Consider the following 12,806-nt stretch of genomic DNA (forward strand, 5'->3'; position numbering starts at 1 on the left):
TTTCAATAATATTTCGTTACTGAGATTGTTAATATCGGCTACGCGATTTACTAGTGAGCACTACTAACACTACCCAATGAGTAGTGCTGCTTCTACATTCCCTGTTACTCTTGTCGCTGCTTGAGCTTCAGCACCCGCTCCAAGCAACAGTTTCTACTGCAACAAGGGTCATTGCTTACGCTAGTGTTATCACCGAAAAAGGCCGAACTACACCTACGCTTGTCTACGGGCGAAAGCGCACGCCGGTGGCGCGTCTTGCGTTTGCCGCGCTCCTCGCGACGAATGGCAGTTTGTGTCTACAAGAGATGCGCGCCCACTTGGCTCGCTGATGTTTTGACAAAGATCGCCTGACACTTTGTTATTGACAGTGCTTGAGAACGCTGAAATATTTAGAAAGGCCTCTTTCTTATATTGAGAGCCATTAGATCAGCTAAAAGAAAGCAAAGAAAAAAGCACATTATCCCACGACATAAATCTACCTTAGTGTTGAATGTACCATGCCGTAGCTGCGTAGCCAGGCGCGTGAAGCAGCCAGAGCCTCATACCAGCCTGAAACAGATATCCATGCTCGTGCCGCGCACGGACGCATGCGAGCTCTTCTGCGCCATCTTCAAATTCGTGGCCGTGCCGACAACCGTACGTGTAGTGTGACTTTGCTGCTGCTGCATTTTAGAAAATAGCCAATGTTGTATAACATCTGGTTCGCTATGTCAGCGGCATCTTGCACACGTGTACTTCTGAGTTACATTTACAGAGCCACAGTATGCCGCCACAGTAAGCTTTTTCTACACGTCGTTGTAGTAAAAGCTTCGATACGCATCATCCTCATCTCCTATTACCAATGACAGAACAATAGACTGAAGAAACCAACGACTACAAGTAACTTTGACATAATTGATGCTCGAACCAACTATTCCTCTCATATATCAAGAAAGTACGAACGCAGGAGACCTTTCCCAGTAGTAGAAAAGAAAAGAAACAAAAAATCACCGATGATTACGACACTTCATAAAGCGAAATTCAGCGTAGCTCTATGCATGTTTTCATTTCGCGATATATTGGCTGGCACGGACAGTTGATATCGTGCAGCATGTTGCGAATGAAGTGAAGTGTGGCGCCACTGGCTCGCTAATCTGGAGATCGTGAGAGCCAGCGCGTGAGGCCAGCACGCACGCGCGATTCACGTAAGCTGCAGCCGACAAACCTCCCAGACGACGCGCGCTACTCTGGCGCCATCTCGTGGCCACCGCCGCCGCAGTATGCGCTTCTCACGCTGTCGCCGTACCCTCCTCCACTTTCCGTCTCACGGTTCCGCGGAATACTACTATCCGCTTTCCTCCTGGTACCTCTTCTCCCTCACCCCCCGCCCCCCCCCCCTTTTTTTTTTTTATCTCCCGCTGCGCGCCACGTTCGCTTTTATTTTGCGCACTACTCGTTCGCTCGGTTACACCGGGAACGCCGACGCTCGCCGCAGGAACGGGTGCCTCACAGCGGCGCTCTAAGAAGAATGAGGTTTTACATGGGCGACGACCGCGATCTGATTAAGAGGGGCTGTAGTGCGGGACTGCGGATTAGGTTTCACCACCTGGGGCTCTTTAACTCGCATTCAATGTACGGTACACCGAGCGCTTTCACATCCCAGCCCCATCAGGATGCGTCTACCACGGCCAGGAATTCAATGCTTAGCAGCACAACGCCATATTCACTGAGCCAACACGGCGGGTCATTTTGCAGAGCTGTGAAGCGTACTTGCGTACGCCACACACAACATGCGCTAAAATATTTTACAGACATCGAAAATATCCGCCAGTTGAACAATAGGTTGAAGATGAAGTTTTCGACATGCTGCGTAGCAAGAAAGCTAGCTTGTTGTTTGCGAAAAGCTCCGGTGCACAAGACGTGATAAAGCACGCCAACGTATGAAAATCTAAGCAGCGCCAGTCTCAAAAAATGATAAGCAGGGTATACGAAAGATAAGTATCCAAGAGGCCGTGGTTCACCAAAGCAAGCTGTTCGTGCGCTGCTGAAATTCAGTTCTGGAACTAATATTGTGCAAGATAGTGCGAGTTCTAACAAGAAGCACGTGGTACTATTCTGAGTGCGATCTGACACGTGATCTGTCGTACAACAGTCGCATCCAACAAGCGTCTAACTGGTTCCAAGAGCTTCCAACAGTTGGAACAGCTAGAACTGAGTCATGTCACATCGCACAGGACGCGGCGTCGTACCACGTGTTTGCCAATCGACTGCGCTTGCTGTTACGCCGGCAATCTCTGTAACCGCTCTCAACTTTCGACTACGCTAGAGCAGCTTTCTTCAAGCTCTGAAATCCTGCTGCTGGCACTGGCAGAGACGCACGCTTCCTCCGCATTGCAACTCTTTCCGGTCCGCGAGGCCCAAAGGCGTTCACTAGCCGGTTTTGATAAGAAAATAAGCTGCAAAGAACAAGGGGCATTCGTGTTCCTAGCGTCGCCTAGAAGTCTGGCGCTGATGCGAGAGAGCACTGATAGAGTGCAGGCGCGCCATTCTTCTCACTTTTTTTTCTTAGACTTCTTACAGGTCACTGACATCATGTTTCTTAAGTGTGGTGGGAACGTATATGCTGTATATTCCCGTGCATGAATATCTAGTCAACCCATTCAGCTATAACTGCGCACGAATTAACAGATGGCAGATTGAATAGCTGTGATAATTGAATTTGTCACTGCGCTAGAGTATTTGCTTAGGTGCTGCTTAGGTGCCACGTATAGCCTGGTTTATACGTCTGTAGGGTTAGCTCTTTCGTTTAATTCATCTGCCGCAAATCGCCAGACAGCACCTATTGCACGTAAACTGTCTAATGGCCCTTGAAGTATGGGGGGGGGGGGGGCACTATCACGAACACAATGCATAGCCATGTAGCTATAATATTAGCGCCACATGATTTAGCCATCCGCCGCTGTGGCTTAGCTGCAGTGGTGTTACGCTGCGAAGCACGAGGTCGCGAGATCAAATCGCAGCCGCTGCGACCGAATTTCAATGGGGGCGTAAGGAAAAAAGACCCGTGTCCCATGCATTGAGTGCTCGTTAAGGAACCCTGGGCGGTCAATACTAATCCTGAGTCTCCCGTTACGGCGTGCCTCATAATTAAATGGTGGTTTTGGCTTGCAAAATCCTAGAATTCAATACGATTGAAACATGGCTTCACTGAGCATGTTTCTTCGTTCCACTAAGAATGCTACATTTAACTTCGTGAAGTGCGGCTTACGCTGAGTTAAAATTAATGAACATTTCCTTAGGGCAGTTTTGTCTTAAGCAAAGCGCGCGGCCATTACAGAATTGGGGCTATTATGCGAGTCTCTACGGCGCATTCGTGCAGGGGTAAGCAGAATGAGCAGGCTTGGTTAGTGTAGCATTTGCAAGAGTATGCTAAGCGTCAAGCTACGCGTACAGAGAACCGCACCACACTAGACGCTCCCTGCGCCTTCTAAACCTTGCTGCTGCTTTTTTTTTTTTCTTCTTTCTTTTCTTTTTTTTCTGCGGCGGGAGATTTCGTTGTAAAGCTTCACAACAAAATAATAGATAAGCCTACTCGCCAGGCATACAACTTTTCGTTTGGTTCACGCCATAGTGTGGTTAAGTTTGTTACCACTAAATTTCGGGACAACTGCTCAGTGTAATTTAGCCAGATTTCATGTCTACGTCAAGGATCATCATCACATTTCTTTATCATCTCGTTATCTTTGTTGTAGAAGTCGTGAGGAAAGAAAATTCGACTTGTCGCTACATTGGCTCTTGCGATGCTTGATATGTCGAGCTCTAGTATCCGTGGTGACACTTGAGATGTTCGCTCGAGCTAACATTTCGTTGCTTTTGTCTACTGAAGCGTTTCGTTACAAGCGTGTCGAAGGGTTTACCTTACTGCACCAGTCGACTGGAGACGGACCTTGCTTAAGATATAGGGAAAAAAATAGCGAAGGTCTTTTTATTGACCCAGCACCTGCCACGTGTCCGGAGAAGATGCCCGTGTGGCAGTGCGTGCGCCTCAGTTGGTCGGCGCCACCATGTCGGACTAACTTCGACTGCGCCATGCCGTTTCCCTGCTGCGTGACCTGGTGCCGCAACTTTTGCGCCAACGATTTCCGTGCATGAAGAGCACGTCCCCGTGCAGGACTCCGAAGCAGGATTCGTCCGCTGAGCGCAGTTTCATAATTTAAAGACAACGGGGGTGGGCGGGTCAACGATAATCTTTTGCTTCAGGCTATTATTCGGAAGTTTGATGCAAAATAAAGGCTTCTTCTTTGCGAAAGTGACTATTGCTTTAATATTTTACGTCGTTTTCCTTTTCAATGCCGCTGACGAGTGTATTCGTGCTGCGCATTGGCTTGTGATAAATATTTGTTCATAAGTTTCTTGCAGAACATATATATTTAACTTTTAATATAATTCGACGGAATGGAGCGGAGCCTTCCATTAACGTTGGTGTCAATTAACTTGCGAAATATGTTAAACAATACAGCGTTCACACGGATGTCACAATGTGCTTTCCTGGTAACGAAAGAAAGCAATGTTAATGAAAAATAAAAGCAAAAGAAAACTAGAGGCCTTTTCAAAAATCAGCCATTGACCCGTGTGACTATAATAATAATAATAATAATAATAATAATAATAATAATAATAATAATAATAATAATAATAATAATAATAATAATAATAATAATTTCTTTATTTCCATCAGTGATGGAGGAGACTGCAGGTAAAGGTCGCTTTAAAGGCAAGCGACTTGACTAGAGCCCGCAGCCTCCTTTACAAGGCAAACAGTGATTGAACAGGAGATATATATACATAGCAATTGACTACATGTGAAATATGCACAAAAAATAAACGCAAAAACAAATTTCCTGAAAAACGCTCTTCAATTATGTAAGAAAGATTGAGTGACAAAATGTTCACGTAAAGCTCGTACATCAGTTATATAAATATCAAGACTTCATTTCAGAAACAAATTTAAAAGTGTTGGTACTGTGTATATCTTTTGTGTAAAATATTTGGCTCGCGGAGGGACTACCTTCCACTGTTCCGTACACCTTGTGATGTAAGAATATGTGTTCCTGGTGAGATTAGATAACTCATGAAGAAACTATAAATTCTCTTTTACCTCCCGTTTGAAAGCTTGACTTAACTTGTAATTATAAAGGTTAAACACGGGTATTATATTTGCTTTCGGAAATAAGTCTTATGTGTGGGCATCGTAAGGCAAGTTAAATTGTAGTCGCAAAAATTTTTTTTCTGAATTATATGTATCTTCTCTAGATGCGTACGTGATGTGGTACCCCACACGAACAGACAATAATAAAGTGTAGGAAAATACAGGATGTTATAAACAAAAACCTTGATTCTGTAAGGTAAAATAGGTCTCAGCCGCACCATCATGCCAACTGCATGAGATAATTTGCCCAATATCGATTCTATATATTTTGTCTGAAAATAACTCGAAGTATTTTAAAGCTATCTACAATTGTTATGTGTTCATCGTCATAAACAAGGCTGATGGAACTGATTATTTGCTTAGATTTAGGCCTAAAGATTATTGCTTTTGTTTTGTTTATATTGATTTGTAGACCGTTTTGTTTTGACCATACATGAAGAATTCTCAGAGCAGTGTTAGCTCTATTCTGAAGGCTACTAGAGTCAGGTGATGAAAAAAATATACTGGAATCGTCTGCGTACATTACGTATTTCGCATCTTTATAGAGATCTACTTAGTCATTCATATATACAATAAACAGGAACGGGCCAAGAATACTACCCTGAGGAACGCCTCTGGTGATATGTTTAAAATTTGAGCACCTATTGTTTATTTCAACATATTGATGGCGATTATCAAGATGAGATTTTATAAGGCTTACACAGTGCCGTCGAATACCGTAGGTTTCAAGCTTATCAAGTAAAACCGAGTAAATGATGCAATAAAATGCTTTAGTACAATAAATATAAATACCAAGGACAATGTTCTTAATTTCAAATTGCGATAAAATATATTCTTTTTGATGGAGTAGTGCTAATTCTGTATAGTGTCGTTTTCTAAATCCAAACTGGGGTTGGAGAAATTAGGCTGCGCTAGTCAAAAAACTTCGAGACCTGCATTAGTATTAGTTTTTCTAGAAACTTCGAGGACGTTTGGAGGTTTTTGACGCTTGAACACAATATTAAGTAAATGTATATACACACAGTAACTTTAAACAAACGTTCATGTCTGCGTTACAAGCAGAAATCAAAGCTCTTTAGAAATGATCTGAAGCCAATGCAGATAAAATTCCAATAGAGACCCCACACTCCATAGGAACTTATTCTGGCGAAACCAACGGAACCAATAAACTGGCCTATAATAGAAAGTCGCATCTGAAAATCCGACTGAACAGACATCAACAGATGCTTGTGACTGATGGCCACCACATAAGCTTAACACAGAATCGCATTAAAGATCGCTGTATAAAATTGTAATGAGTAATGTCATTACGCAAACATTGTATATCTACTGTTGTCATACTAAAGAGCCTACTCAAATAACCCATGATTGAAAAACGACGTTTTAAAATCAAGCACAACCCTCGACAGCCATGCTCATACGCCTCCTACTCTGTAACGCCCGTGATGGCTTCACTCCGCTAGTAAACTCGCCCATGGTCAAGGCCATGACGGAATCCGCATGCACTCACAATGAGCGACGTATCGCAGCCTGCCAAATGTGTCGGAGTGTCTGCGAGTTGCGAAAGATGCAATCGCAAGCTCCACCCCGGAGCTCATTTTCGGTTAAATCTATGCCAGGCCATGAGGCAAGCTCATGATCAAAGAGAAAGGAAAGAAAGGAATAACGGATAAAAAAAAGATAAAAGGAAATGACGAGCCCACAAAGCTGTTGTAGCTCGTTCTCCAGCGATCTAGTCGCCGCTAACAAATAAGGAGTACGTCGTCGCCGCGCAGATATGGCGACCGTACAGGAGAACGTGTCGCATCCGTCCTAAGGAAGTCGGCGCGGAGGCTCATTACCGTTACCGCAGGAAACGCGTGAAGAGCGCCAGATATGCCGGGCAGGCAGCCGCGGCTGCAACGACATCAAGAACGCTCTCAGCATGCAGTAGAATAGTCTCAGCGGGTTGTATACGAAAGAGAAAGGAAGCGAGAGCGAGCAGGGAAGGAGAGAAAGACCGAAAGAATATTTGTAATTGACAAGTGCGGCCGATGACGTCTACCGAGGGGAGGAACCCGCACGTGGCCACCGGGCCATGGTGGTTGAAGAGAGCCGGCCGACCCCGACCTTACGGCATTCGAGACCCCGACTTGGTTCGGGGAGGTTGTCGCTCACCTAAAAGCAACAGCGGCGACTCGTCGAGTATCTGCCTCTTCGGTGTGGCTTTTCAGGGAACGGCGGTCCGACGCCCTCGAAGCATGACGGTCGTGCGTCAGTCGTCCGTCTGCTTGGCCGTGGTCTTGGTCTGCGACATACTGTCGCACGGAGTCGAGGCCGCGTACGGGTGAGTGTAAATACCGTGCCATGGTTTCAGCAACGGTTAATGCCTTCGTGCTATTTCTTGTACATCACAGTATCACATTTTCATTAGGCTCAAAGCTGCCGAATGACGATCCGAAAGAGCCGCAGGCAGTAGTGCCAGTGGCTTTCTGCTGCTGAACACGTTGCCGCGTGTTCGGTTTCTTGCCGTGGCGGCTGCATTTTAATGTGTACAAAATGCAAAAAACACGCTCGTGTACTTAGATTGTGTAAATGTGTCATGGGCTCTTAAATAATCTGATGATCTCCCCTACGGCGCGCCTCATAGTCCCAGTTTTTCTCAGGGATGTTAAATCCCGTGAAGCAGACATTCCGTCCGGATACTAAACACGCAGTTGGAGCACATCGATTTTAGCCCCTGTAATACAGAACAGTTTTGATGAGAAATTCTTAATCCGCTTAAGTGTACACGACCTCGGTGGCTCAAAGACTGAGGAGTTCTGTTCCAGAGCAGGCGAGCTCCTGCATTAGATTCCGCAGCCTCGGCGGCCGCTTTCCGATAACGGCCTTACTTTCACAGAAGAGTAAAACTGCCTTGTTTCATCAATTGCATTTGGTTGACTAGATTCCTAAGAGTTGAATAGGCAAAATTTCACACTATGTCACATGAGATAATTAAAGCATATAATATCTCCGCTATAAAGTGGTGTGGTTTTTACCGCTATATGCTTATGAGGCACGCCGTAGATACAGGATCGCGGAAATAATTTGCCCACTTGGTGTTCGGGGCAAATTAAACTTAACTACATCAACGTTTGTGTATTTCGCCCTCATAGAAATGCGGGCGCCATGGCAGGTATTGAACCCGCAACCTCGAGATCAGCAGCGCGACACCATAGCAAAAAAAAAAAAAAAAAGAAGAAGCTTGTGCTGACGGCTGTACAAGGCACCAGGATGAAGGCGTCGATCACGCCTCGGTGTATATCGCGGAATGATAACATAGAATAAACCTTCTGTCGTAGACCGCTCGAGCGCAGCACAATCGCGCACGTAACCCACCATCTCTTTCATGGTCATAGGCGTCCAGTTGTTTACATAATAAGTTGCGGCGTTCTAAATGTTGGCGCAAACAGCTAATTCACGAGACAACAGTTATCTGAAAGTAAGAGAGAGAGAGAAAGCAAGGAGAAGAATTGCAGGGTGGTCAACCAGACTAACTTTCGGTTTGCTACCCTACACTGGGGGAAGGAAAATGGGGAAGGGGAATCTAAAAATCAATTTCGACCAGGGGTATAGAGGGCACCGACACCAGTGAGAAGACGGCGTATGTACCAATGCAGGTGATTTAGCCATCTGGCTAGCAGGCGTTACAGATGAATGATGCAACTGGCAACTGTAGTGCAATCAAACGAGAGCCGCAAATCCAACTTACGATCATGTTCAGGGCCCACTAACGTAGCTGAGGCATGAAACCTTAAACGTAAGGGATGTTCAGGTACATTTCATTAGAGGAAATAATTTACGGAATGCGACAGATGCGAGTCCTAAAATCGCCATGCCCTGTTTCAACTAGCCCTATAGTTTGAAAGTGAGATGTCAGATAAATACTTGACTGTTCATTTATTGAAATAATTTTGATCGAACTTACAATGCTAGGAAAATGAAAAGAAAATTTCCGTCCTTTTAATAATGAGCACGTGGCTACAAAGAAAACCCATACGAGCTTTTCGGAAAGAAAGTTTCGCAGTTTGCCATAAGTTTCCGTGGGGTTATATTGGAGTTGCGAATTAATTTGGCCTCGCTTTGTGACTTGCTAGCCTCCTGCTCAATTCACATGATAAAGCGACTACCCTGGAAAAGCGTTCGTTCTGGTTTGATCCCTGGACGAAGAGAAATTATTCTTCAACGGCAAATTTCTCTTTCTGAGAAACTTGCACGGGTTTCCTTTACCAATTTGGGTCACTCTCGGGTGCACGCATGGCAACTTTTCTCTTTCGGTAATTTTTTTTTCACATTGCAGATTTACATGGAACTGATTTGCCACCTTACAATAATGTTTCGCTAGGTTGGTGTAAAAAGTTGGACACCAGCGAGGGAGTGACATCAGGGCATGTGGGTGTTTCAACAGGAAAAAGAAGAATAAGCTATTTTCTACGATATAAATTAGCCACTTTTGCTTTTCACAGTGAACTGGTATACGTTGTAAGCGCAGCTTACCTATTTTAACTAGACGCGGATAGCCGAGGTCAGTCTTCATTGAGGGGCACCACATTTTAGCATGAGGGGAAAAAACATAGTGTTTTTTTTTTACAGGAAATGTGAGAAAAAGCATGGCAACTGTAATACATGTTAAATACGATTAAAAATTTCATTGATGAGATTTCACATTCTGTAACCATAGCCACAAGATGGCTATTAGAGACACCATAATGACGGACTCCGGGATAATCTTAATCACCTGGGGTTCTTTAACGGGCCCAAAAAGCTGAACTAAATGGGCGAAATGGATTTGCTTACACCAATTTTACCTGTGTATTTGGTATGAACAATTTCGATCGCCTTCGCCAACGGCACGGAGATAGGAATATTTCAACGCAATTTTCTTGCATTGCTGAATTTGTGTTAGGGTGCTGCTCTGTGCCAACTGCAGCTTAAACAACGCTGTCACGCAAGTGAGCTTATCCGAAGAAACCCTCGTGCCGTATAAATTTAGACGCACCGACTTCCAATCCTCGCGAGAAGCCAAGCCAAAGTCGTCACTATTGCACAAAAAAAAGTTATCTTTTTAAAATCTTGCTTCTCTTCCACCGTTTCTGGGAACTGCCATTCTCAGTGTTGTTTATACGGAATAAAGTCTAAATCAGGGCGGGTGCGGTCCTGCCACCCGATAAACAACGAGCGTCCGCGGATTACAGCTGCCGCTTTCACATCCAGAAAGTTTCATTAATCAAAAGTTGCGCGGCTTACTAAGAAGGAAGAAATAGGAAACGAAAAAGAAAGAAAGAAATGAAGAAAAGAAGGAATGCCCAGCGGAAAGCCGTGCTGGCCTAATACCCGTGGGACCTGTGAATTCGCGCTGCAGAATAATACCTTTCGGGGCACGTCTATAGGGCGCATCGAGAATAAATATGTGTATGTTTCCTTTCTTTTGAATTTGTGTTGACTTTTTTTATCATCCTTGCCATTTTCGATTTGCTTTACATAAAACTAATATAATGTTGGTTTCGCCGAAAGAGGAAATAAAGCTTTATGATGGCGCTTACATCTCCTCCAATAAAGAGATGCGGTGAAATAGGACAAGATAAACAGAAAAAAGAAATATATTGAGGCAGTAAATATAAATAAATAAACAAATAAATAAATAAATTAGATAAGTAATTAAGTTATTAATAGTTAATTAATTAATTAGCTAAGTCATTGCATTCGGGTGTGCATGACATGTGATTTATATTTTAAAACGGGGGAGTAAAACAGAACAGTGCTGTGTGGTTTCCACTGTGCACAAAAACAATGACGAACTGTGTGCAGCAGTTCGTCACTTAGCGCGGTGCCACGCTTCCGAACAGCCGGCGCAAACAAACCAAGGCTCCGTCTGCGTGCAATGCGGAGGGAACAAGGCACGCCTGCGCGCTGTCGTCTCGCGCACTTGTGTCGCCGTCACCACGCACTGCGCAGTGCCGCAGATATTGCGCCCACGGTTGCGACGTTACGCACTTACAATTAATGCCAGGAAATCAACGCTTCTGTACTAAGAAAGATACTAGAAAAGAAATTGTTCTCCACGAACACAACCTACCCTGCGTGTGCACAAATTCTTGCTCAGGAATGTTGAGGCACTTGCCAGGAGTAAAAGTTCTATGTTTATAACAACTATTTAAAGAAGCGCTTGGAATGCTCCTCTGGCAAATGGGAAGTTTCCTACGGTGCCGCGATACAGCTATAGCTTTGAAATTTATTTCTAATGTTTTTCCAGAGTCAATCTCATTTCCTGCGTAGCTTCACTTTTCTATCGCTCAATATTTAGCAAAGGGCGAGTCATTTGCCATCACGACAAGGATGCAAAAGCAGTGCTAAATAACACGATTTTGACGGTTACCTACGATATCCGCGAAGCAATAACAGATTTGTCATTTTTTCTACAAGCTTCCCCCAAAGCACGTGTCATTCTTGTCATGTTTCATCCCCATAATATGGTGACAGACTATTCCTTAAAACATCAAATCGTAATGATCGGAAGTTTCCCACATACAGCCGAGCCACTGATGCCTGTGCCAGTACGTCCCTTTGACGTTTTCAGTATCCGTTACAAGTTCGACTGCGCTAGCTCCAGTGCTTCTGTCAGTTAATGTTTCAGTTCTGACCCGCTTCAATCCCTTACCCCATGCGCGCACATCAATGTATGATCTAATCAGAGAGTTCGTGTCTTCAGCCTCAATATTCACGTCAGAAATTGACCGAAATAGCTCCTTCTTTTTCATTTTCTTTTATGAGACAGAACTGATCACAAACCCAATGTACACGTACCCTTCTCCCTTACAAAGTTTTTCAATGACTCTCTCGTTCCCCATCAATACAACAAACCGAACAACCTACCCATCTCTGTCACCGAAATGATCTATTTAGGTGCATTTAAAGGTGCAGTTGAACATTTTTTTTATACTTTACAACCACATCGTTTTCTCCTTGCATTGTATATCTATTAACCATTTCCTATTTTATGCCTTTGCACTCAAGCGGCATTCAAATAAATAAATAAATAAATAAATAAATAAATAAATAAATAAATAAATAAATAAATAAATAAATAAATAAATAAATAGCTTCATTGGCATTTTAAACAGACATTCTAAACCCAATTTAATCGCATAACAGTTCCGCTGTATACACAAAAATACCAACTGTATATGACGTTTTAACATTGCTATAGGCACAGTTAAAGAGTGATTCAATAATTTTCCGGCATTGCATATCAGGCTTCAGATAGTAAAAAGGAAACAGATCAAGAGTGTAAGAAAGAGCCTTTGGTAACCGCTCTTTCCTTGTTTCCTTTTTTTCAGCATCAAAACCAAAAACTATGGTTCTGCCAGTGTGAAGAGTCCCATTAGGGAGAGGATTGAAATGTCCCACAGCTACCGCACTGGCGGCATCAAAAGTCCAGTGATGGAGAGAATCGAAATGTCCAGCAACTGTAAGTGCTCCTCTCTCTTCTATGACTGCTAACGTCATTGAAATCGCAACAGACATGAGATTGGTGCCTAAATCTGAACGCACTCATTAGATTAACTGCTCTAGGTAAAGTGAACAGAACTAAATTTTA

At 43.8% G+C, this 12,806-nt stretch overlaps 1 protein-coding gene across 1 annotated transcript in view; it reads left to right on the top strand.

Moving 5' to 3' along the window:
* Positions 1 to 7,246: 7,246 nt before the first annotated feature.
* LOC142558578 (uncharacterized) overlaps positions 7,247 to 12,806 on the top strand; it is a 192,449-nt gene continuing 186,889 nt past the window's right edge. The window contains exons 1-2 of the mRNA XM_075670711.1: positions 7,247 to 7,514; positions 12,547 to 12,677. Of these exons, the coding sequence (XP_075526826.1) occupies positions 7,429 to 7,514; positions 12,547 to 12,677 (217 nt within the window). The 5' untranslated portion in view covers positions 7,247 to 7,428. The remainder of the gene's footprint in view (positions 7,515 to 12,546; positions 12,678 to 12,806) is intronic.

This window comes from Dermacentor variabilis, chromosome 9, assembly GCF_050947875.1.
Source record: "Dermacentor variabilis isolate Ectoservices chromosome 9, ASM5094787v1, whole genome shotgun sequence".
Classification (NCBI taxonomy): Eukaryota; Metazoa; Arthropoda; class Arachnida; order Ixodida; family Ixodidae; genus Dermacentor; species Dermacentor variabilis.